At 52.2% G+C, this 22,990-nt stretch overlaps 1 protein-coding gene across 2 annotated transcripts in view; it reads right to left on the reverse strand.

Moving 5' to 3' along the window:
* ABTB2 (ankyrin repeat and BTB domain containing 2) overlaps positions 1-22,990 on the reverse strand; it is a 172,806-nt gene that overhangs the window by 70,864 nt on the left and 78,952 nt on the right. The window contains exon 1 of one of the 2 annotated variants that reach the window (XM_032356793.1): positions 11,535-11,556. The exons of the other annotated variant lie outside the window; for it this stretch is intronic. Coding sequence (XP_032212684.1) covers positions 11,535-11,541 — 7 coding nt within the window. The 5' untranslated portion in view covers positions 11,542-11,556. Of the gene's footprint in view, positions 1-11,534; positions 11,557-22,990 lie in introns of those variants that run through there. 2 annotated transcript variants of the gene reach the window in all.

A 22,990-nucleotide genomic window follows, 5' to 3' on the forward strand; every position in this document is an offset into this window, starting at 1 on the left:
GCCCGGCCTTGATCTCCAGGGGAAGCAGAAGTGATTGAGATGCCCATACATCAGGCTTGTCGGCAGGGCCCAGGAGGGAGGAGGGGGGATAAACAGACAAAGAGCGAGGAGGGGGGAGATAAACGAATTCACATCAGCTGCAAAGCGCCTCCCCTTGATGGATTAGCACCTTCCTCTGCCCTAATCATTCTAGACAGCCTCAGTGGCTTGGGCCAGCCAGGGCCATCTGGGAACCCTCAGGGATTTGGACTCTCGGTTCCATGGAAATGTTTTGGCAGCTATTATCTGTGATCCTCAAGTTTATGAGCAAGTTGAGTGTAAACATAAAGACTTAATATTTAAATTGTACAAGGGAAGCAAGCTATTTAGAGTCATGGCCAAGGGCAGGGCTTTGGGGACAGATCACCTACATCTGAATCATTGTGCCCGTGTGCTCCCATCTGTAGGAGTCCGCGGCAACACCTCGGTGGGTTGTTAGGGAAATTAAGTGTGCCGATAGATACAGAATAAACAATATTGGTAGTTTTTATAACTATCACCATGACTGGACCCCATGCTATTGCTGGATGTGCTGATTTTACATTGTTTTCCTGTTATCTCTATAAGTTCCTTTGCTGGATTATTTATGGTTCTTAGGATCACCACAAGATGGTCTTTGTAAAGGATACTCTCCCTTTCTGAATTATTATTTGTATAAATCTGAACTTGTCCAAGTCAGGCTGGTGTAAATGGGGGACTCACTCAAGAAGAGCCCCAGGCTGCACAGCTGAGAAGCGAGGACACCCTCCAAAAGGTAATTGGGATCTCCAGCTCCTTCCCTAAATCACAACTACTTATAGGAAAAGGGCCACAGAGGTCTAAATAGCTGTGAAGGCACCAAGAAGCCCCAGTGAAAACAAAGTGTCAGCCGAGGGAAAGAAATCCTGGAAACGCTCCCTTCCAAACATAGGCCAAGTCCAGCCCACTTGTATTTCTGTAGCTCTCATCTCATTTGGAGAGAAAAAGTCTGGCCTTGACTTTTTCAGACACTCTCGTTTCCTCAAGGGGGGACTCGCAGAGAGCCAGGGCACCCCAGGGTCAGGTGCCATCAATTTCCTCTGGCATCTGAGAAGGAAGGTCAAGGTGGGACAGAGCAGATCACCTCTACCCAGAAATGTGCTGTCTTCCCTGAGGACATCAGTTTCCATCTTCCAGTCTTCCCTGGCACTACCTGGTCCATGAGACTGTTGTTGCTCATGTGGCTTTCTGCAGTGGCCTAGATGATCTCCCTGCCTCTCTTTTTATATTCCATTTCCAATGGAATATACATAGAAGGACCCTGTTAAGACCAAGAAGCCAAGTCCGTTCATGCCACTTCTCTATCGAAGCCCTCCTAAGGCTCACCCCCTGTGTGCCTTCCTTCCTGTGTACTCCCTCCCCGTGTACTCTAAGTAGATCTTTAAATTGGTTTCAGAGCCCTAGATTGTCTCCCCATACACCTACCTCTCTGGCCACACCACACTGACAGACATGATGCAGCCACCGGGCCTTTGAACATGCTGCTCCTTTTCCTGAAATCCTCCTTTCCCCAGGTATCTGCATGGCTGGCTCCCTCCCTCACCTCTTTTAGGGCTTCTCACAAATATAACTCTTTCAGTGAGGTTTCCCCTGACTTGTACCCGCCCACCTCCAGCTCTCCGTATTCACATTCCCTGCGATATTTTTCTCTACTATGTGGCACACCATCAAATAGATTATGCCTTCTGCTCAATTACTTTCTTCATGAATATAATCCAATCCCCGTGAGGCAGGGCTTTTGTTTGTTTACGTCATTGCTATATTCTTAACATCAAGCATAATGCCCAGGATATAGTAGATGCTCAATAAATATTTCTTGGATGAATAGCAACCCTATGACCAAATTTATATGAATCCATGATTTGCATAAATATTAATCCAGGACCTACCATATGGTGATTACTTAACATACACAATCCCATTAAGCCTTTGTAACAGCCTGTGTGGGTTCGGGGTGAGCTCTACTTTATAAATGACAAAGCCCAGCCTGGAAGCTAAGCTAAGCGACTTGGCTTATCATACCCTCGTGACTCATCGTACCCTGTTGCTGATCAGTGGCATCTGTTTTCTCAGCTGACTGGAAGCTCCACGAGGGCCAGGGCCACGTCTGGCCTCTTCATCCCCTGTCCCTGGGTGCTCAGTAAATTTCCGTGAAATGAGTACAATCAGATAAAGGGTTGGGGTGGGGGGAGTCACTGCCTTGCCTTTTATCTAGCTCCTGGATTTGGTTCCCACCTACAGAGCTGTTCAGAAGCAGGGAAAGCAGTTTACCCTGAGGCTGAGCCAACCAAGAATCCCGCTCAGGCTCCTCCATCTTTCCTATCCCGCCCACCCCCACTCTGGGCTTTTTGCCAGCAAAGAACAACTCCCCAAGCAAACTGCAAGACAGGCTTTTTCCTGTAACTCAGACCTATACTGTCGTTCGAGCTAAGTCTGACAAGAGTCCATGGAAAGAATGGATATTTGGGGGCTACGGCAGTTGCCACTCTCTCCCTGCCCTAGGCCCCCTCCCCCACCATCTCCCCTCTCTCTTGGCAAAGATCCACCAGAGACCCACCGCCAGACAAAGGGCGGGAAGATGTTCTAGTCTGAATGGACCATTTTCCCAGAGAAGCAAGTAGGCTTTTTTTTTTTTTTAGAAATATTGGATAAAGATCCAAGAGCCTGGGGACTGAATTATCACTTAATAGTTAGGTGGAGTTTCTTATTTCAGTTACATAATTTCCTCACCACAAAATAGTTTAATGGACATAGAAGATTTGACAATTCATATGAAAATCATCATAACCTCAATGGCTACTCATCACAGTCTATTTTTTCCTGGGCTTCTGAGAACAGGGGAGAAGAAAAGGTTGCGTGTGTTTGTGTGTGTGTGTGTGTGTGTGCGCGCGCCGCGCGCGCGTGCACCTGCCACGCCCACCCCACAACCCTGCCCACCGAAAGCTGGAGGCAAGAGAGCTCTCAAAGAATGCCCACCTTCCCGGTGCCGGAAACTTCCATTTGAAGCACCACCACGCCATTTGCCAGCGGGGAAGCCAAGCGGCTGACAGGAAGAGCTCCAAGGGGGGAAGCCAGGATTCCAGGGAATCTCTAAGGATCCCCCTGGCGGAAGCACGTGGGTTCCCAAGCACTGGGCTTCACTCCGTCCACTGGCACCCATGCCCCTGAAGAAGGGTCCCCCAGCACCCCCACAGTCAGCACTAATACTAATAATAAACTAATACGCCATAGATGTTCAGGTCACTCTGTCCCTGTGCCCAATCCACTGAAACATCCTGCCCTTGAGCGCCTGGGCTGAAATCTTCACAAAGACCAAGTTCACAGGGTATGAGTGGCGAGAGAGACAGAGACAGAGAGAGGGAAGAGGCAGTTGCCTTTTTTTTCTGGAAGAACAGCCTTATGGAACAATGGGTCAAAGGGTTTGAGACCCAGGTGGTCTGAGTTCTAGTCTCAGCTCTCCCAGTTACTGTGGGACTTTGGGCAAACTAACCACTCCGTCTCCTCATCTGTACAGTGGAAATAACAGTTAGTAATGTCCTTCGTGGGGCGTTGTGAGGGTTCAGTGGGCTCATACCTCTCTTTTTTTTTTTTTTTAAGATTTTTATTTATTTATTTGACAGACAGATCACCAGTGGGCAGAGAGGCAGGCAGAGACAGAGAGAGGGGGAAGCAGGCTCCCTGCTGAGCAGAGAGCCTGATGTGGGGTTTGATCCCAGAACCCTGGGATCATGACCTGAGCTGAAGGCAGAGGCTTTAACCCACTGAGCCACCCAGGCGCCCCTCATACCTCTCTTCTATGGCCTTACAGAGGCAAAATGGAAAATGTAATCAAACATTCTTGCCTGCGCTTCTGGGGAAGGGGGTCGGGAGAGGAGGCGGCGTTTGCCCCGGCGATAGACCAAGGGTTCCTCCTTCATGTTCTGAATTTCCAGCTGGATGACATCCCAACTGTCCACGTGTCACAGAAGAAGTGAGGAAGTGACAGAGTGGAAGCTACTGGAAGGACACCATGAACCACACACGGGCACCTCTCTGGGAGTCCAGGTTGGAGCCAGGAAAAGGGCCCGGCAGGACTGTCCTGAAGCTCCTACACCCAGAATTCCAACACTGCGCATGTATTATTATTTTTAAGAGACCCTGTCCATCTTGTATTCTCTAGATGAACTGAGGCTGCATTTGCTTCTAATACGTAAACACTCGTCCCCCTTCCTCATCTGTGAAAGGCACCAAGCTGTTAGGATCCCGGCTGGGTTTCCATCAGAAACAGGTCACAGCCCCCAACAGGCTGCTGGGAGAAGCTAAGCCCTTCGAGGAGTCTTGTGAAGTCTCCACAAGGGCGATCTTGCCTCCTAGCCTCTCATCTGCCTTAACAAACCAAGTGAATCAAAAAGCAGAGAATACTGCTTGGGGCCCCACATCGGGAGTCTCTGGGCAGCGTCACTCTTGACCTTAACTGTGCTCCTGGAAACCCCCACCTCTGAGGCTGCCTTATGACGGTGGAAAGAGTGGGCTTTGCCTTTTATAAATGAAACCGAGATTCATTCAGGCGCAGGTCTGTAAAGTGCCTCTGTCGTCACCCGTGAGTCAGACCGCGCCACGCCCTATGGTCCCTCAGGGGCTCGGGCACAGCATGGGACACGTGGGCAGTCGAGATGGGACAGGTGCCGCTGCTGTGCCACGCCACAGGGGAGTGTGAAAGCTCCTGCGGGGCCAGCTGTGGTTCCTATTTTGGGGGGCGGGGGGAGGGAAGGAATCCTGTAAAAGAGCTCTTTGCGGTTGTGACTGCGTTCACACACACCCCCCCCCACCAGCCCCGGGAAGGACCAGCACAGCATCCTGAGGGGAGAGGCTATGGACTTGTGGGAAGAGGGACCAGCACGGTTGTCTCAGTCACAGGACTGTGTGAGATCTAGCTAGTCACTGCAGGCCGTGGAACCCTACTTCTTCTGCCCCGAGCTAGTGGTTCCCGGTGCAGCACCTAACTTAATCTCCACCGAAGTCCCTACAGGATGGGCACAACCACAGCCTTCATTTTCCAGAAGGGGGAACTACAGCCCAGAAAGAGGTCGCTGCTGCTAAGTGGAGGCCGGTGGGTCACTTACAGGGCCTCCACGAGGGCCTGACCCCAGCAGAACCAAGGGTTCTCCCGGACGAGGGCATCTCTCCTCTCTCCCCTGCCTGCCCAGCTCACAGTTAACCTGTCACAGAGCCTGATGGGGAAGTAGACTGGAGGTGGGGCACCGGCACAGGGGTCCCTTTGGAGGAGTCGATCATCATACACAGGACAAGAAGAGCCAGGAGCTGCAGACGGGGAGCCTGTGGTAAGAGAGATCTGCTTCTGCCAGGACTAGCCTCCTGCTCTGGGGTAAGTCACCTCGCCATCTTAACTCCACTTTCCTCACCCACAATCCTCCCCGCCCCCCCCCCCCCGAAAGTAACCACTAACATCTACAGGCGCTCACTGCGTCCAGCACTCTTGCTAAGTGCTTCCCGTTTGGTATCTCATTTAATCCTCAAAAATAGTGCTGGGAGACAGACACTCTTCTTATCTCCATTTCCCAGATTGTTACGATCTATCTGTGAAAATGGGAACAATACTGGTTCTCTTATGAGGCTTCTAGGAGGACACAGTAAGATCATTTATGAAATGCACAGGGCACAGACTCAATGTTGGGAAGGTGAATATTCAAAGTCCCTCCATGGACAGCCGTAAGGTCAAGCAGAGAGTCAGACCAGAATGGAGCCCTGAGACATCCAGAGCTGGTCGCTCTGCACGGACACACCCCAGTCCCAGGTATCAACCGGTGACTCAGCAGAGGGCATGGCACTGCCTTATAAAAAAAAAAAAAATCATCCTGGAAACCCCCTTCTGATCCTTCTGTACCCTAGGACATGAGTGGATGTGTCTTCAGAAAGGATGAATTTTGAAACATCGGCTCCTGAGCCTAACAACGCATGTAATTCTCAAGCCACTTCTGTTTCTGCACCAGCCCCATGCCAGGCCCTGCACTAGCTCTGGACCTACAGAGAAACGTGATCAGCTTCTTTCCTGGTACCAGCCTGGGTACTGGCAGACCAGGCCTGTCTGGGGAACTGGGATGCTGACCTAAGGAGATTCACTGCTGACCAAAAGGAGTATTGCGGGGTTCTCCCCCCTCTTTAAATCACTTCCAGTTGTTAAATGGATAAACAACTCTAAAATACTTAGGAGATAAGAAAACAATCTATCAGGACTCCCCTGACCTTTGAAAGCTCAAAGTGAAAAAAGGGAAGCAGGCCTGGGCTGGCTGTGGGAAAAGCAGATAAACAGCAGTTTCGCCTGCAACACAAAGGGACTGAAAACCCTGCACATTTTTGGCATAGGACTAGAATAATCCACAGCTGGGCCCCCAGCACAAAATGCAGGCGAATAAAGCACACAGGAGACGGGGGTATCCAGGGGCCTTCGTTATAACCGAGTGAGCACTTGCTCTGCACCCGCCTAAGCCATCCACGGAGATCATCACCCCATCTCAGCTGCCCTCCGCACAGAGGGCGGCAGCAGGGCTGAGAGTCAGTCCGGCCAGGTGGTTGTAAAGAGTCACTCATACCCGCCTCCACACCCACCTGGCCTCGTTGGCTGGGGGAACTTGGGCACACTGTTTAAATGCTTTGGACCTCGATATCCTCATCTGTAAAATGGGTGTACTAGCCCCCACCTGTAAGACTGCTGTCAGTGCTAAATGAAGTGACACACATAAGGCTCTGGGCAGATCAGGGACACAAGTGTTCAGTGAACATGAGCTATTGATCAATTACCATGACTGTGAACAGCCCTGTGACTGACACACGTGTCATCTCGAGCACACACGCCACTAGGCTGAAACTCTCATGGTCGGAAGCTACTCATGCCGGGTCCAGTTTCCTCTCCAGAAGGGAACTGTTCACAGCCCTGCCTCCCAGCAGCCACCTCCCCGATGAAACCATACCAGTAGGCAGGGGGGCTGCTGAGTCTTTTTTTCCTCCCCCATTCGGAAATCACTGCCTGAAGAAACCACCAGGAGCGGGAATCTGTCTGGGGGGTCTGTCCAGGGAAGCAGACCGCAAAGCTGCCACTGGCAATGCTCGGTTGGGCAGACCCAAGGCCTGACCCTCAGTTACCCTGGGCTCCACTGTGAGCAGCAGACCCAGAAGGCTCTTCCGAGGTGTTGAGACACGGGAGGCACTAGCTGGGACTGGCCATGCCTGAGACCCCGAGTTGTCTGTAGCCACACTGCCCGCCTCTGGTTTGTTTGTTCTCCTCCTCTGACCCCAAAGGGGTGAGCAGGAGCCGACCTGGGGGTTAGGCGCAGGAGGGCTGTCTTCAGACCTCAGCCCTGGCTCCTCCCTGGGGCGCCTCACACACTTCCACACGCCCTGGGCTCCTTGACCCAGTGCAGAGCCTTCAGTGAGGGCAAACAGAAGCCTTCTGGTGGATGGCTTCTTCTCCCCTGAGTGCTGAGCCACATCTGGGCCACCACTGGCAGAATCCAGAGCCAACCCGCGGACAGTGAGGGAAAGGCTGGTCCCTGAGGTGGATCACAGGGTGCTGCCCAGGCCTCGCTGCTACTATCACACCTGGGACAGAAGGCTTTCTGGTAGGCAGTCACCAAGAACGAATGACCGTCCGGCAGCTGCGGGTGTTAAAACTGCAAACAAGGCCACAGCCCTCCCCACATGAGACTTACAATCCCAGAGGAAAGAGACAGTGACCAAAAAGTTCTAACAAGGTCATCCCAAGCCCAGACTCAACAAAGCAGTCGGAGTCACCACTTCAGCACATACCTCGGACCACCTCGCCCCTCTTTTCGAAGCCCTCCAAGGGCTCCCCGTCTCACTCAGAGTGGAGTCCTGAGAATGGCCGATAGGGCCCTGTGGGGCTGGTCCCAGGGCACCCCAGATCCTAGTGCCCCATGTCTCACTGGAACTCCTCAGGCCTCTGGGCAGGCTGTCCCTTTTGCCCAGAATAGTCTTCTCCCAGATTTCCACATGGCAAGTTCTCTCACCTCCTTCCAGCCCGTGTTCCAGTCATTAAAATCCACCCAGCTATCCTATTTCAAATTTCAACTCCACCGCCCGCCCTCCTGCCCCTCCTTCCCCCTTCCCATCCTCTCCCATACTATATACACTTACTGTCCTCACGCTGGTCATCGTCCCGTCCCAACCCCACAGGAGCATGAAGGCAGAGATGTGGGTTTTATTCTCTGACATACCTCAACCACCCAAGACCATGTCTGGCACATTCTAGGCACTTGGTAAACATTTGTCGAATGAATGAGTGAATGAGTGAATGAATGAATGAATGAATGGATGGATGGATGGATGAATACTATGACAGGGTATTGAGCACTCAGAGAAGAAAAGCTAATTTGATCTAGGGGTCAGGCGAAGCCCTCCCCACCCCAAAGCCTGAGGGGAACTGAGGAGAGGGAAGTAAGGGTAGAGAATCATCTCCTGATAGCCAGTCTCTGCTCTAGGGAGCGTGAAGGTGTTGTCCCTGCCCCCTCCCTGAGAGGGACAATTCCACCTATAGAGGGTGACACCCAGGCCTGGTCCTGGCCATCCTAGGTACTTCCAGCTACCTGGACAGGCATCTCCACCTCAGAGAATGAAGATTTCATCGAAGAGAGCTCCTCCTGAAGCCTGACCTTTAAAAACTTTTGTCAGCCAAATCGCCCATGAAGATTCTGAAGTCAACTACACCAAGTCCAACCCTGCCTATTAGGTTGAGGGGCAGAATGGAAGCATCCAACAGAGAGTTAAAAAGAAATGATATTTATTGAAAGCACATTATGACCCAGGCACTATTATGAATTGTTAACCGTCTTCATTCCTGATGAATTGGGCACCTCCAGTGTGGTGACAGCCAGATAATAACAGAACCCACCTCACAGTGTGGTTCTGAGGAGCACGGGAATTACAAGTACGAAGTACTTAGAACAGAATCTGTCCCTCCAAGAGGAGAAGACTGGACCACAGAAAGGTGACATAACCTGGCCTAGCTTCCACAGCTCATAGGTCAAGCCGGCATTCACACACAAGCCGTCTGGCTTCAGAGTTGATGTTCTTTACCTTGTATGGTATCGTTCTCAGAAATCAGGCTCCTCATGGAGCACTTCTTCTAAGGGGGTAGAGAGGCTCCTCAAAGCAGATTTCTCTCTGAAAATCAAATTGTACTTGGCCTTATTTGTTGGACGTTGGCTAAAAGATCTGGCAGCCAGCTATGGCTAAAAATCCCAGGACATACCTGCTCCCCTCGAAGGCGGCCCACCCCCTTCCCCCCGGGTATCTGGAGCCACTGCGTTCTTCTGGACTGCACTGTGAACTGGGAAAGAATCCCAGCCTCTGATGCTGCAGCTACAGAAACACATGGCCCCCAGCAGAGGAGAAAGGCCTCCCTTCTGCTGCAGCGACAAGTGTCTGTCACGTACATATTGGTCTTTGCCATCAGTTCCTGGCAGCGTGTGACCACCAGCAGCCCTTCCACACAAATGGCAGCAGAAGGGCAGAGGGGCTGGCTGGGGCCCCAGACTTCTTGCTCCCTCCTCCCCAACACCCTGACTCGGAAACCCTCCTGTAAAAAAAAAGAAACACCTTCACGTCCTTTAATTATGGCTTCATTTCCATTCCATGTGCCTAGAAGCCAGGTCGGCCCTTACTCAAAGGAGGATCACCTCCCTTCCTTCAGAGGGAACCCGAATGCACACAACACCTCCCCTCAGGGTGTTCAAGAAAGGTTATTTAGGAAAGTGAAACAAGTGATTTAGTTCATGGGGAGACGTCAGCAAAATCCATTGAAGTCGACATGATATGATGACTCCTTAAAACTGTAAAAACCATGAGATGTCACAGAAGTAGAAGACACTGGCAACACGGACTCAGTGCCCAGCTGGGGATGACCTGTGTGGTGCTAGCTTTGGCCGCGGACTGGAGCGGGGGCCCACATGGAGGCTCAGCGACACCCCGAGGCAGCGAGGGACGGGTCTCAGTCTGGCCCTGAGGTCAGCCATGGTCAAGGCAGGTATCACACAGGCACCAACAAGCAACTGAAAAAGTTGCACAAAAGTGGTAAACTACTGGTTTTACGGCCAAACCACCCATGGTTAGGTAAAAATTTAAATAAGATGCTACAAAAGCAACCAGGTTACAATGTCATTGCCCCAAATAACCCCCTGCAGCTTCTCAAGGAGTCAGAAGCGTGTTGGGAGTCTCCTTCAAGGCCACAGGGCTAAGGCTAAGGTCCAGAACATCGGCAAAAGGGCAGGCCACCAGGGTGGGTCATGCCACCACCTCCTAAGGAAGGGAAGGCCTTTTGGGTCTGAGCCCACCTGAGCACCAAACTTGGAGCTTTGTCCCTCTCGGGTAATTCTTTCATAAGCCCTGTCACCGCATACCGGGGGCAGAGCAGAAGCAGCCTGGGTCCCAGCCCTGCCCTCACAGAGCCGGCAGCGTGGCCACTAACACAAGGCCTCACCCATGTCCAGGGGTATCCGTGGCCGCTGATGGCACCCAGGGGCCAGGATGGCTTCCCGGGGACTCAGGGACAACTCAAGCTGACCCTGGAAGAGCAGGGAAGCTCAGACAGAGAGAGGCAGGGGTAAGGGTGATGAGTAAAGGCAGATGAGTGTGAGCTGCCCCGGAACAGAAAGAAGAGGGGGCATGAGGGCAGGCGTTCATGAGAAAGTGCGGCCAGGAATGCCGCCGAGGTACGTGGGGGCAGGGAGCCTGACTGTCATCTCCTGGCCATAAGGGGACAAGGAAAGTGTCTGTGCAAGAGAAGTCTCTCCAGGTCTCCTGAAAGGCCTTGCAAGTGTCCTAGCGCTCCCGGATGGTGAGTTCCGTAGGGGCAGGGGTCCACTCCCAGCACCCATGGAAATGCCCCCCACACATCGGTAAATACTTGAAGAAAGCCATGACAGATGGGTGCCCAGAATCCCTTCCTTCCCGGTCCAAGGAAGTATGGGTTTCCTGCAGCTTCATAGACATCAAATGGCAGGACTTTAGGCTACTGTAACAAGTCTTCGAATGACCCTTAAGGTCCCCTTCCTGCTCGCATGGGGATGAACTTTAGCCCTGGGAGAGGAGGGATGGACGTAGAAAGGGACAGTCACGGCAGAACACGTCCTCCCTCCAGTCCCCGTATCGATTCCTCCCAAACCCCGAAGCCATGACTGAGAGTCGCCTTCAGAGAGGGACAAGGGCAGCCCCGAGCTTCCTTCCGCAACCCGCACCTCAGGGGCCGCCCTTGCTGGGATCCTGCCACGTGTCGGGCTCTGTACAGACCTCCCTCTGCTCACTTCATCCTCGGGAGCGGTGGCTACCATCAGCCCCATTTTAGAGATGAGAAAGTCGAGTCCAGAGAGGCTAAGTGACTTGGAAGGTCACCAGGCTTCTTAGGGGCAGAGCTGGATCCACACTGGTCTGACAGCCACGTACATGTGCTTAATCTCTCCACTTACCCTCCATCCGAATCCCTGACGTTACCCCAAAGAGGAAGGGAAGGAGGGCAGGTGCCTGCAGATCGGACAAGTAGAAGCCGGTGGGCTAGGAGATGAACATTCTACCCTGGCTGAGGAGCAAGGGCTGGCTCGGCCTGGCCTGGCCGTGGCAGAGGGAAGCAGGGAGGGGCCTCTTAGACGCAAGGAGACTGGCTCCTCCCTTCCCCTATGACAACCAAACCAAAATAGAGGGGGTGAGGCTGCCAGTGGGCGTGGGAGCGCATCAGCCCCAAGTGATTCATGCCTCGGTGAAGGGCGAGGTGCCTGCTCAGACAGCCCCACACTGTTTCTGTCTGTGTGGGAGCGGAAGGGTGCCAAGCAGAGCCCTTGGTGAAAGGGAGACGCACGAAGCACGGCCGGAAGCTGGCACGGATGCCGCACGCCGCCCCCCAAGCCCCCGGGGGATGTGACGGGGACTGGCTCTGTTGAGGGGACCCTGTCTGCCCCCTTCCCCTCGGTCACGGTTGACCAGGCTTCCACTCCCGTGCCTAGTAGGGGTCGGGTGCTCTGGTCCACAAGAGAGACACAGTCTTACTGAAAGGGTAAACAAAGAATTCTTCACTCGGTGTATCTCCCATTAGATGCATTCTTATAAGATTCCTTGACTTTTCCCCCCCCTGGGACCAAGCACAATGCAAGTAAGGGACCAAGTTCGTCTGAACGAAGCAGAGCACAGACAGTCGGTGTCTGCCTCAGAAGGGACAGCGGAGTTGAGGACACAGCCGTCCTTGAAGCAACGGAAGGAAGCGGCGAGGGTATCTGCAGTGTGAGGAGGGGGATCTACAGCAGACTGAAACCCCGGTGGTCCGGAAGATACAAACACACTGAAATGGCTCCTGATTTCTACAGTTCTGCCTGTGCTCTCAGGAACTCAGAAGGCAGCGGAGGAAAACTTCCCCTCACTCCTTCCTATTCTCGGTGCTCCCAGGGTGTAGCATGTGGGGCACGGGGGATCTGAGCCCCGTCTTCCCCCAGGAGCCCCCCTCCCCACCCCGGGCTCACCACACATCTGGAGGGGAGCCTCTCATGAGAGAAGCAACACTGACGGTCCTACATGGTGGTTCCGAGTTCAGGCTCCGGGGGTCTAGCTGGGGGAGACGAGCCTGGCTGCAGACACTGGCAGAGGTGAACTGAAAGGAAGGCCACCTGATACAGCACTGTCCCCAAGCCGGAGCCACACTCCACACCGGGGGGACGGATAACTGGAGCCACTCAGGGGGCCAGATGCCGGGTGCCTTCCATTTGCCCACCTCCTTTTGGTCTGTCTAGGCAGCTCATAGTGACACTGCTGGACTCTGTTCCTTAGTCGCAGCAGGAGGGGCTGTTTGGATAGCATGACCCGCCCCCATGGGACCACTGACCCTTTCCCGGGGAAGTGGAAAGGGAATCTAGAAAGGTTCCCAAGCTGTGCATTTAGGGCACACACCCCAGCCCCAACCCCCAACTGTGCCCTTGTTTACAAAGAAGCTCACCGGAGAGAGGAAAGCAGGAAGGAGAAAAGGGGACATGGTACATCCCGCCGGACCCTGGGCCCAGCACAACCCAAGTCTCAGCTCTCCTGCCCCTGGGCTCTGCCTGCTTCCAATTATACTTTTCATTTTGTATTTCCACCTTATACTCAAATATGGTTGGTATAACTTATGACTATAAGAGTCCTCCCTTAGGTAGTGCCGGGGCCAGTGAAACTCCCAGCTGGGCCAGAAGAGCCCAGGTGGCCTCCAGGGAGCCATCAGGGACCTGCGCTGCCTCGTTCCAGGTGGCCATCACCTGACCCGTGCACAGCTCAGGGCTGACTCCATCCCTCCATCCCTGGGAGGAAAGGGGCTTCCACAGCTGCCCTCAGTGGAAAAGCCTCCTGTTAGCCCTGCCCCTGAGCTCCCGCCCCCACGTCCCAGCTCATGCCCATCCCCACACTGGCGGAGACTGGCCCGTTATCTCCTCAGCATTCTTCCCGGATGACAGCAGGCTTGCCTGCTGCGAAACCAAGCACGGCGGCCCCTTCTAGGCTGGGAGCATCACTCTCATCTCGTCACTGGCACCTGGGCCAGGGGACAGTGGAGGCCTGGGGTTCATCACTCTCATCCTTCAGCAGGACAGGGAGCACCGCCCATCCGGCCACTGTCCCAGCTCAGGCCCTAGTACACAGAGGCAGCCCAGCTCAGAGAGAAGCCAGCCCAGCTTACTAAAATAGCCAGGCTGATTCCAGGGGAGCCCCAGAGGAAGCAAAATGCCTGCGGTTATCTCTGCTTCTTCTAGCCTGGCACGGTACCCCTCCTCCCTCATCCCTCCCTCACCCGGTGGAAGCTCACCGCTTGCTTTACTCTCCCAAAGACGGGCTACCTCTTTGGCATTTGGGGCACTAGGAACAAAGCTGCCCAGTCTGGCCATCACCTCCTTGGGCTTAAGACGACCACATTCCCTCCTTCAACACCCGCTTGGTGAAGTTCACCTGTCCGTCCTTATGTAGGTCATGAGGGCGCAGACCGTGTAGATACGTATTTTCACATATGGCATAGTGGTGGAGTGATAGGACCCACAGCTTAACACGTCAGGACTTAATAACAAGAAGTCAAATGAGAACTTAGGAAGTGCCAGGTACCAAGCTGACTGCTTGGCAGACACAATTTCATGAAACCATCATGGCCACCGTGTAGGGAGGGTTCTGTTATGTTTTCTGCGTTACAGACGAGAAAATGCTTACTCAGAAAACGCAGGCCACCTCCCTAGTCCTACGGCTGGTGACTGAGACAGCGTGGATTGAATCCTCCTTCCCCATGCTAAACTTCCCTCAGGACTGTAAGTGCCCAGCCCGCATTTCTTCTGACCTCAGAAGGACGGGAGGCTTGCTTGCTCGTGCTGGTATACAATGGCACTGGGGAATATGGTGGCCACCAGCCATGTGTGTGGCTACTGGGCACTTAAAGTAAGGCCAGCGAATATCAGGAACTAATTTTTTACTTTCATTTAGTTTCAATTAATTTAAATCACCCCATGTGGTTAGTGGCTACCATTCTGGACAGCTCAGATATAAAAACATATTTTGGGCAAAGTACTTCCACAGGTATTGTATCATCCATTTTCAGGCAAATGGGGCAAGTAAAATTAACCCTTTTACAGATGAGAGCCAGGGATTTGCGCAAGTTGAATTCAACACCTCACTCTAAGCTCTCAAACGACTTCCATCATGTGTCCTTTATTCAAACTTGACCTCTGACCTGAGGGCCAGGAGAAATGGTCTTGACGGGGCCCCACTTTGGCCCACCATTAAACAGACATGTCATTTTCTCACCTTCCCCTCCTTCGTGCTGAGAAATAAAAGGGGCAGATGCACATGGCAGAACGTTCCGGAAAGCCTAGGGTATGGTGTCCTCAGACCAAAGGGACAGGTAGTCAGGATTCAGGGTCCTTCTAAGCTCCTGTGCGGTTGCAAGTCACCTTTATAAAGGTGAGGAGAATGAGGCAGAAATTAGATCAATTCTTTTGCTTGTCCACCAGTCTTGTCTCAGAAGACAAAATGAGGGGGGAAAATACTGTGATCCCACATTCTGGCCTCAAGGACATTCCAGTGCCTTGGTAAATGAAACCCAACTCCTGACCATTTCCTTTAGGATCAATCCAATCCTCAGGACATCGGCATTCAGCCTAAAATGGTATAATCCACTGGGTGGGCACTAAGGCCTTGCCAAACACCCTGGCACCAACCCAACACTCATTCCCACTCCTGGTCCTTTGTGAAATCCAACCCACGAGTCACAGCAATGATGCCCATGCCACTGTCAGCTTATAATCTTATACCCACCTATGCTATAGCCAGGTTACAGTCTCCTGGGGGGCAGGGGGCATCGAGAGGTGGAAATAAATCACATGAGAGACAAATAGAACACAGGAGTTTCATAAAATACAGACAGAAAATAAACTACTAGCCCAGCCACTAGTGACCAGCACAATGTTATGTTTTTCCCCCTGGTCCCTGGTGAATGCCCCTAATTCTGGGAAAGGCTCCCTTTCGTCTTCTGAGTCAGGCTTGAAGGAAGACTGCAGTATTTCAGCCTTGGGTTTTTAGCAGGGAAACAAACCCGGTTTTGTCATATAATTTTCTGCACCTCCACTGTAATAACACATCATTTGTGGATCTATGCTAAAGCAAACACCATATGGTGGCTGCATAAAAAGCTGTCCGGGGTTCTGACCTTCGAGATGTAAGGGGTTTGTTTGGGAAAAGGAGGCTGAGTGGGGGGAGAATCAAGACGGTAATGAGACACGGTGTCAGCAACCTGTACTGGGTGACATTTGGAGGTTCAACGCTGGAAAACCGGGCTGGTGTCAGGTTCCAAACACTCGAGGCAAAATGGCCAATAATTCTTTTTTCTTTTACTTTCCCAAGTGAAAAATGTTTCATGAAGTCTATTTTCTCAGTGTCTTACCACAACTCACTCACTCTCTCACACACACACACACGCGCGTGCACACACACAGACACACAGACACACAGACACACACACTCACTCACTCACTCCAGTGGGGAGGAGCCACGGGCTATCCAAAAGGAAAATGAATCCTGAAGCCTCAGGCCGGCGAGCTCTCTGTTTTGGGGAATGCTGGGGCTGTGCAGCAGCAAGAATGAGCCGAATGTGCCCCACGTGCAGCCCAAGGTTTCTGGGACGGCTCTGAATGTGGACCACAGCAGAGCTCACGCAGACACAGAGCCACTCACAGGACGTTACTGTCTTCTCAGTAGCCTAGTGGCTTAAACACAAACCCGTTTAAGACATTTAAAAATTCTAAATACACAAGATAGTTCTGTTATTCCTCACAGATAGTTCTGCTATTCAGGAGCCTCAATGGTTAGCGTGAAGCGCAGCTGGCCCCATGGGGTGGTTTTCTAGAAGGCGGGTCTTAGGACTGACCTATGAATCCTGACTTGAATCAGCTGAGGCTGTCGTGAACACACAACGAGGGCAACTGCTCCAGAATGAACGGACACTCCGTAGTTCCTCCCACTGGAGGGAGAAATGAAAAGAAAAATGAACCCGACAGCCGCGTGTGTCTCCGGGAGACCTGGTTCTGTAGCATGAGAAGAAGCATGAATGAGGCTTTGAGAATTGGTTCTTACCAAAAAGCAACTCAGAGGAGCTAAGTCCCCAGGAGCCCCTCTGGGACTCCAAAAGATGAAGAAGTGTTTTTGGACGAGAAGTGAACACAGAAGCCAGCCTTGGAAGGAGCAGGCTCGCCCTCATAGACCCAGAAGGTCGGCTAATGGCGAGAATTTTCTGTTAATGATGAAGATGTTATATCCATGCAGTCCAATGTCAGGGTCACTGGTCCCATTCTGGCTAAGGCACTTGCTATGTGGTGCATGTGCCTGTCTTAACTGAACATTAACTGAAATGTAAACTTCGTCCCATGAGGCAAGTGGCGAAAATACTGGACACCATCATCAGATCCAACCTCCGATCACTGTTCATGAGAAAGCCCCCGAACTGCCTTCAGCAAAGTGCTCTGACAGTTATTCTTTTTCTTTCTTTTCAAAAAAGAGAAATGCTCAGCCAAGCTCACACCTTCTAACGCCAGGACACCCAGCCACAAAACCTAGGAGGCCAACCCATCTTCCAGCCTAGACGGGCCCTGATGCATGACCCTCAGAGGAGACGTTCTCTGCCTGAGGGTTACCAGTCCTGTGAAGCCGCCAAATCCCTCCATAGCATATCCCGCCAATCGTGGGCCACGCTGCCTCACCTTCCCTGGCTGGCCCAGACTCCCTCATGGGGTGAGACCTGCACAGAGGCAGCACCCCGGTATCCTTCAAGGCCTACAGGCAGACTGCTCTAACGACCCCAAAACCCCACTGTCTCAGAGCTCCCCTCAGAAGCCCCAACCCGTTTTGCCCAGTAGAAATCTCAAGGGGTTTTTGTTGTTGTTGTTCTTTTTAAAAATTTTATTCTAATTCAATTAATTAACATAGAGTGTATTATTAGTTTCAGGGGTAATTTGGTGATTCATCCCTTGTATAGAACACCCAGTGCTCATTACATCACGTGCCCTCCTTAATGCCCAACACCTGTTACCCCGTCTCCCCACCACGGCCCCCGCCAGGAGCCCCTTAAGTTCCCTTATAGTTGAGAGTCTCTTAGGGTTTGTCTCTCTCTCTCTCTCTCTAATTTCGTCTTATTTTATTTTTCCCTCCCTTCCCCTATGATCCTGTTTTGTTTCTTAAATTCCATATGAGTGAGTTCTCTGAGTTATAAAAGTCTCAAGGTTTAAGACGAAGTCCCATGGCATACTTACGGATCGCCACGTTGGCCGTTCAGTCTAGATCACCCATTTCGGCTGGGATCGATCGTTATTAGATGATCCCTCACACGCCTTCTCTACAGCTTATTTGAATAAGGAATAACACCAATGTCTGACCCCCTTTATCATTGATTTTTTCCATTTAATCCTCACAGTGAGGGAGAGGCACAGGGAAGAACTATCATGCCTGCTTCACAGATGAGAAAAATACAGCTGCCAGGAGTTTACAGAGGTGGAGTTAATGACCCAGCCGAAGATGGAGGATAATCTCGTGTCGCTCTGGCAAGTTACTTAGCCTCTTAGGGCTTCAGTATCACGTGTCAAATGGGAATTAAAAAAGCACCTGCAACCCCGAAACTTCTATAACTAGTCTGGGGAACGGACAAGAACTACCACAGAAACTTCTAGAAGGTGAACAGATTTCTTTCTTTCTTTCTTTCTTTTTAAGATTTTATTTATTTATTTGACAGACAGATCACAAGTAGGCAGAGAGGCAGGCAGAGAGAGGGGAGGAAGCAGGCTCTCAGAGAGCCTGACGCGAGGCTCCATCCCAGGACCCTGGGATCATGACCTGAGACAAGGCAGAGGCTTTAACCCACTGAGCCACCCAGGCTCACCCCATGAACAGATTTCTGATAGCAGGGAGGGCAGGTTGTAGAATCCTCTCCAGTTTAGCTCCATTCCTTCCCAGAAACAAGTAGCCCTCTTTTGTCTGGGCAGGTGCAAATTCAGCCTTTTCACATTTAGGGATCTGCGGGGTATCTGCCTCCTTCCCTCCCCTTTCAGCAGGTGGGCTCTGGCTGAAAGTCTTACAAAAGGCTGATTGGTCATACTCCTGAGCAGTTGAGTGTCACCGATCAATGGCTTTTCAGAACGGGCTGGGTGAGTCACAGGGTCAGGAGCACGGCTCTCCTTGAATGTTCAGCCCCCCTACAGAACTAGCTGTTTAGTCAATGACTCCCCAGGGAGCTTCCCCCAAACAAACTTCAAAAAACAAAACAACAACAAGGAAAAAGATCTCTGCTAAATGTAAGGCTTTGGGGAGATTGTTGTCGATGGTGCTCTGCCCAGGTGCAGAGCAGACAGAATCATAGCCACAGTCCAAGCACCTTGAGGCGTCCCTGGGACATGCCCGGAGGCCTGGAGGCTGATGAGGACTGTGGTCCAGTGGCACAGGCAGAAACAAGCCGAATACAAAACGAGGATTTTCTGAGCTCCATAGCCCACCTGATCCCAGCTGATGAAGTACCTGCTGACAAGGGGGTGTGTCGCCTCCTGAATAATACATACTCAAGGTCCCAACCACCGATCACGCGGTAATCCAAGGAGCAGGCTCCCAAGAGGACACATGGGCGGCACACACTACTGCGCCGGGGCCTCAAGGACGCGGCAGAATTCCCAGATCGGGCTTCTCCCCACCGAGCGCCGTCCGGAAACACTCCTGTCCCTTTCTAGGGATAAATCCATGCTGGTAACAACAGGGTAACAGTGTTTCCACAGGGACACCTGGCGCAGCACTGCCTCTTTGGAAGAATTCTATAATAGCTACCCATTTCGTGGGAGTTTCTCAACTCTTCGACTCCCTCCATGTACAGATATGAAAACTGATCCCCACCGAGATCAAGTGTCCCCACCGAGGCCCCGCAAAAGGTGAGGGCAGAGCTGAGGGGACGCAGAGGCTCCCACGGCCCCATCTCCACCAAATGCTTCATCTGCCCTGTGTGGGTTCGGGGGACCCTCACGTTTCCGTGAGAGACTCCACAGGGAACGCTCACAGCTCCCGTCTCCATCACTCTCGCAAGGTTTAAGAATCTGAGGGATTTTCTCAAGAAAAGACAGCAGTGAATGTGAAAACGAGTGCGGCCAGTGCAATAGTTGTGGGTATGAAAAATCCAGACTGACTTAAAAGATAAATACACAGGTGCCTCTTTGCTCTACAAAACTATTTACCATGGGCTTCCCGTAGGTGACCTGTTTTTCTCATGCATTTGAAAGAAGATTTAACTTAAAAAAATCCTCCCCCCGCCAACATTTTTGGGTTTATACCAACTGCATTATGGGAAAAAAGTACCTTTTTTTAAAAAAACAAAACAAAATAAAACAAAAAACATACTGCCAGCTCTTTATTTCTGAGAAACCAGGGTGGTGATAAAAGGACCATGAAGGGGGCGCCTGGGTGGCTCAGTGGGTTAAAGTCTCTGCCTTCAGCTCAGGTCATGATCCCAGGGTCCTGGGATCGAGTCCTGCATCGGGCTCTCTGCTCGGCAGGGAGCCCGCTTCCCTTCCTCTCTCTCTGCCTGCTTATGATCTCTGTCAAATAAATAAATAAAATCTTTTAAAAAAAAAAAAAAGGACCACGAAGGACAATGGCTACTGGCAACAATGAGAGTCCCATTCTACAGATTCACAGAGAGGTCAGAAGAGCATTGTAAACCCTGGGAGAAAAGAGGCCTCGAGAAACCTGATGCTTCCTTCGCTGTAATGAGTTAAGCCACTTAGATCTCATGCATAATGGGCGTGATGATAAATTTATAATTATCAGCATTTTCACTCTTTTAAAATGCTCTCACACATTCTCCTCTGGCGTCCCCCACCCGAGGCACAGTCATTTTCACAGCCTGGTGAATAAGCTGCATTCTTCTGGCTTTTAACAAACACCACACAGTGCTGTCTGTACCACCCCCCAAATTAAATCAGGCTTGTTGCAACACAGCTGCAGCTCCGGGCTGCCAGCCCTTCTGGAGGCCTGCACAACTTCCGACTTGGCAGGGTGGGCTATGGTTTTTACAGACCCATCCAGCCCCAAATACCACCGCACCCCTGGTACGGCGAGCCGGGCCCCCAGCGAGAGAACGAGGCGGACTCCGTCCTCATCAGAAGCGGCCGGGGGCATCTCATGCTCATGACCATTCTTGCATGGAGAAGTGATGCAACAGGTCCGGGAATGCAACAGGTTCTGTGCTCGGCACACAGTAGGTTTGCAGTAAATGGTGGCGTGGGTTGGGGCCAAGCATAGCGTCGATGGGGCTCAAAATCACTTCTAGCTGGCTTTTGCCATCAGCTTGTGCCCTGAGTGATGCGAGGGGCTTGTGCTCCCGTGATCAGTGAGCCCAGGGCTCCTCTGCAGAGGAGGGACCTGAGGCTCCGAAATAAAGGGAAGTGCCCAAGGTCACACTGCTGTGTGGGAGCCAAGATTTAGAGTTTGGTCAGCCCGGTTTTATTCTCGCTCTTTTCGGAGCCTTCAAGGGCCCCAGACATGGCATAAGAGGTAAGACAAAGGTGGGGCTGGAGACACCTGTGTGTTTGTGTGTGTGTGTGTGTGTTCATGCAACAGAGCACGTAAGAACATGCAGCAAGGCTGCGGGGGTCTCTTTGAGCTGTACCTCCAGGAACCTTGCAAGCTATCCCTGGCCCATCCCCCACAACATTCCCCAACCCCCCACCCCCCACCCCTCAGTCATGTCTCTTCCTCCATCAGCCCTGATACATTATAAGCCCCCACGGCAGGGACTGTTTCTTCCTTTTAGCTTTGTTTGGAGCATTGTCCTAGTAAGGCTCAAATAAAGGGCTATTATTAATGGTGGCAATAATGCAATATTGTTTTCTCAAGGGCCTCCACAAAGGTTGGCCAGACCCACGCCATGCTACTTCCTGCCAGCTTTCACTGGTGGCTTTCACCTGGGCACCTGGGCTGCCTGGGGGCGGAGGGCGGTACCCAGCGGTGTCCTCCACACTGAGCTGCCTCAACTCTGTCCCTTTAGCTCCTTAAGGTCCCTGACTATCAGACGGGGGCGGGGGGGTGTCCAATCTAGCGCATCAGAGTGCTGGCAGAGGACAGACAAGGCAGCCGCAGGGGACCAATCCAGGCCAAGGAGATAATGCGCCCCAGCTTGGTTTTGAACGGAGCTCACTGGCAGCTCGGGGCACAGAGTGAAACAGCCCTGGGGACTGGTTCAGAGTCGGGAGTGTTTTGTAGCTCTGGTTTTCATTAGGCACTTTGGGCCTGTGGAAGCTCTGTGGGGCTCAGGGTTTCTCTCTTGAGAGACGCTGCCTGTGATGAAGGAGGGGACGTGGAGGGGAGCCCTCGTGTGTTTGGGCTCGCGGGTGGGGGTCCACATGCACCACGGTGTGCAGGAGAGGTAGGCTCATCCTTCACACTCCGGATCTTTGGGCTTCAGCTAGGAACTCATTAATAAAGGTCGTGGGGGAAAATCGCAAGGTTTTATTGCAGCAAGAGCCACCATCAGGAGGAAGCAGGGTGGGTGCAGAGGGGAGGTGGGGTTTAAACAGAAGTTCTTTTGCAGGTTCAAAGCTTTTAATTAGCACAGCTCTGGGGACGGAGCCCTCACCTCTACCCCCACGCCTATAAACAGCAGGTCTGTTCTTGCTTTACTTTTACTGTCACCCGTGACGGGCCCAGGTCACCAAAGGAGCTGGGCTCTTCCTTGAGCCTTTCGTCCGTATGGCTGACCTGTTCTCGGAGGCTGGAGAGGCAAGCAGGTGCTGGGACAAGTGTGGCATGTCCCTGTCATGTATCAGTAGACCACAAGTGTCCTCCGTGGAGAGAGCTCAGATCTAGGCCCGGTGGGGAAACAGACCCCGAGCCTAGACTTGCTCCCAGGAGCCCCCTCCTCCAAGCCCAAGAGCAAGATCATGCTCAGAAACTAGAGGCACGGGGCGCCTGGGTGGCTCAGTGGGTTAAGCCGCTGCCTTCGGCTCAGGTCATGATCTCAGGGTCCTGGGATCGAGTCCCACATTGGGCTCTCTGCTCGTCAGGGAGCCTGCTTCCCTCTCTCTCTTTCTCTCTCTCTCTGCCTACCTGTGATCTCTCTCTGTCAAATGAATAAATAAAATCTTTAAAAAAAAAAAAAAGAAAAGAAAAGAAACTAGAGGCATGGGCATGATACCCGCCCCCCACCCCCTGCCCCCAGCCCTCCTGCTGACAACTGCTGGGTGGCTGTGATCTGGGGGCTTAGGAGGGAGAATAGGAAACCACCTGCTAACAGGGAGGTCGTAGCAGGTGCTGTGGGCCCAAGTAGCTCCCCTTCCCACATGGACCTCTTCATGGATTGTCTTCTGATGGGCTTTCTCTGCAAGATCAATGGTTTATAACAGAGAAAGTTTCC

The sequence above is a fragment of the Mustela erminea genome, chromosome 9 (genome assembly GCF_009829155.1).
Source record: "Mustela erminea isolate mMusErm1 chromosome 9, mMusErm1.Pri, whole genome shotgun sequence".
In the NCBI taxonomy this organism is placed as follows: Eukaryota; Metazoa; Chordata; class Mammalia; order Carnivora; family Mustelidae; genus Mustela; species Mustela erminea.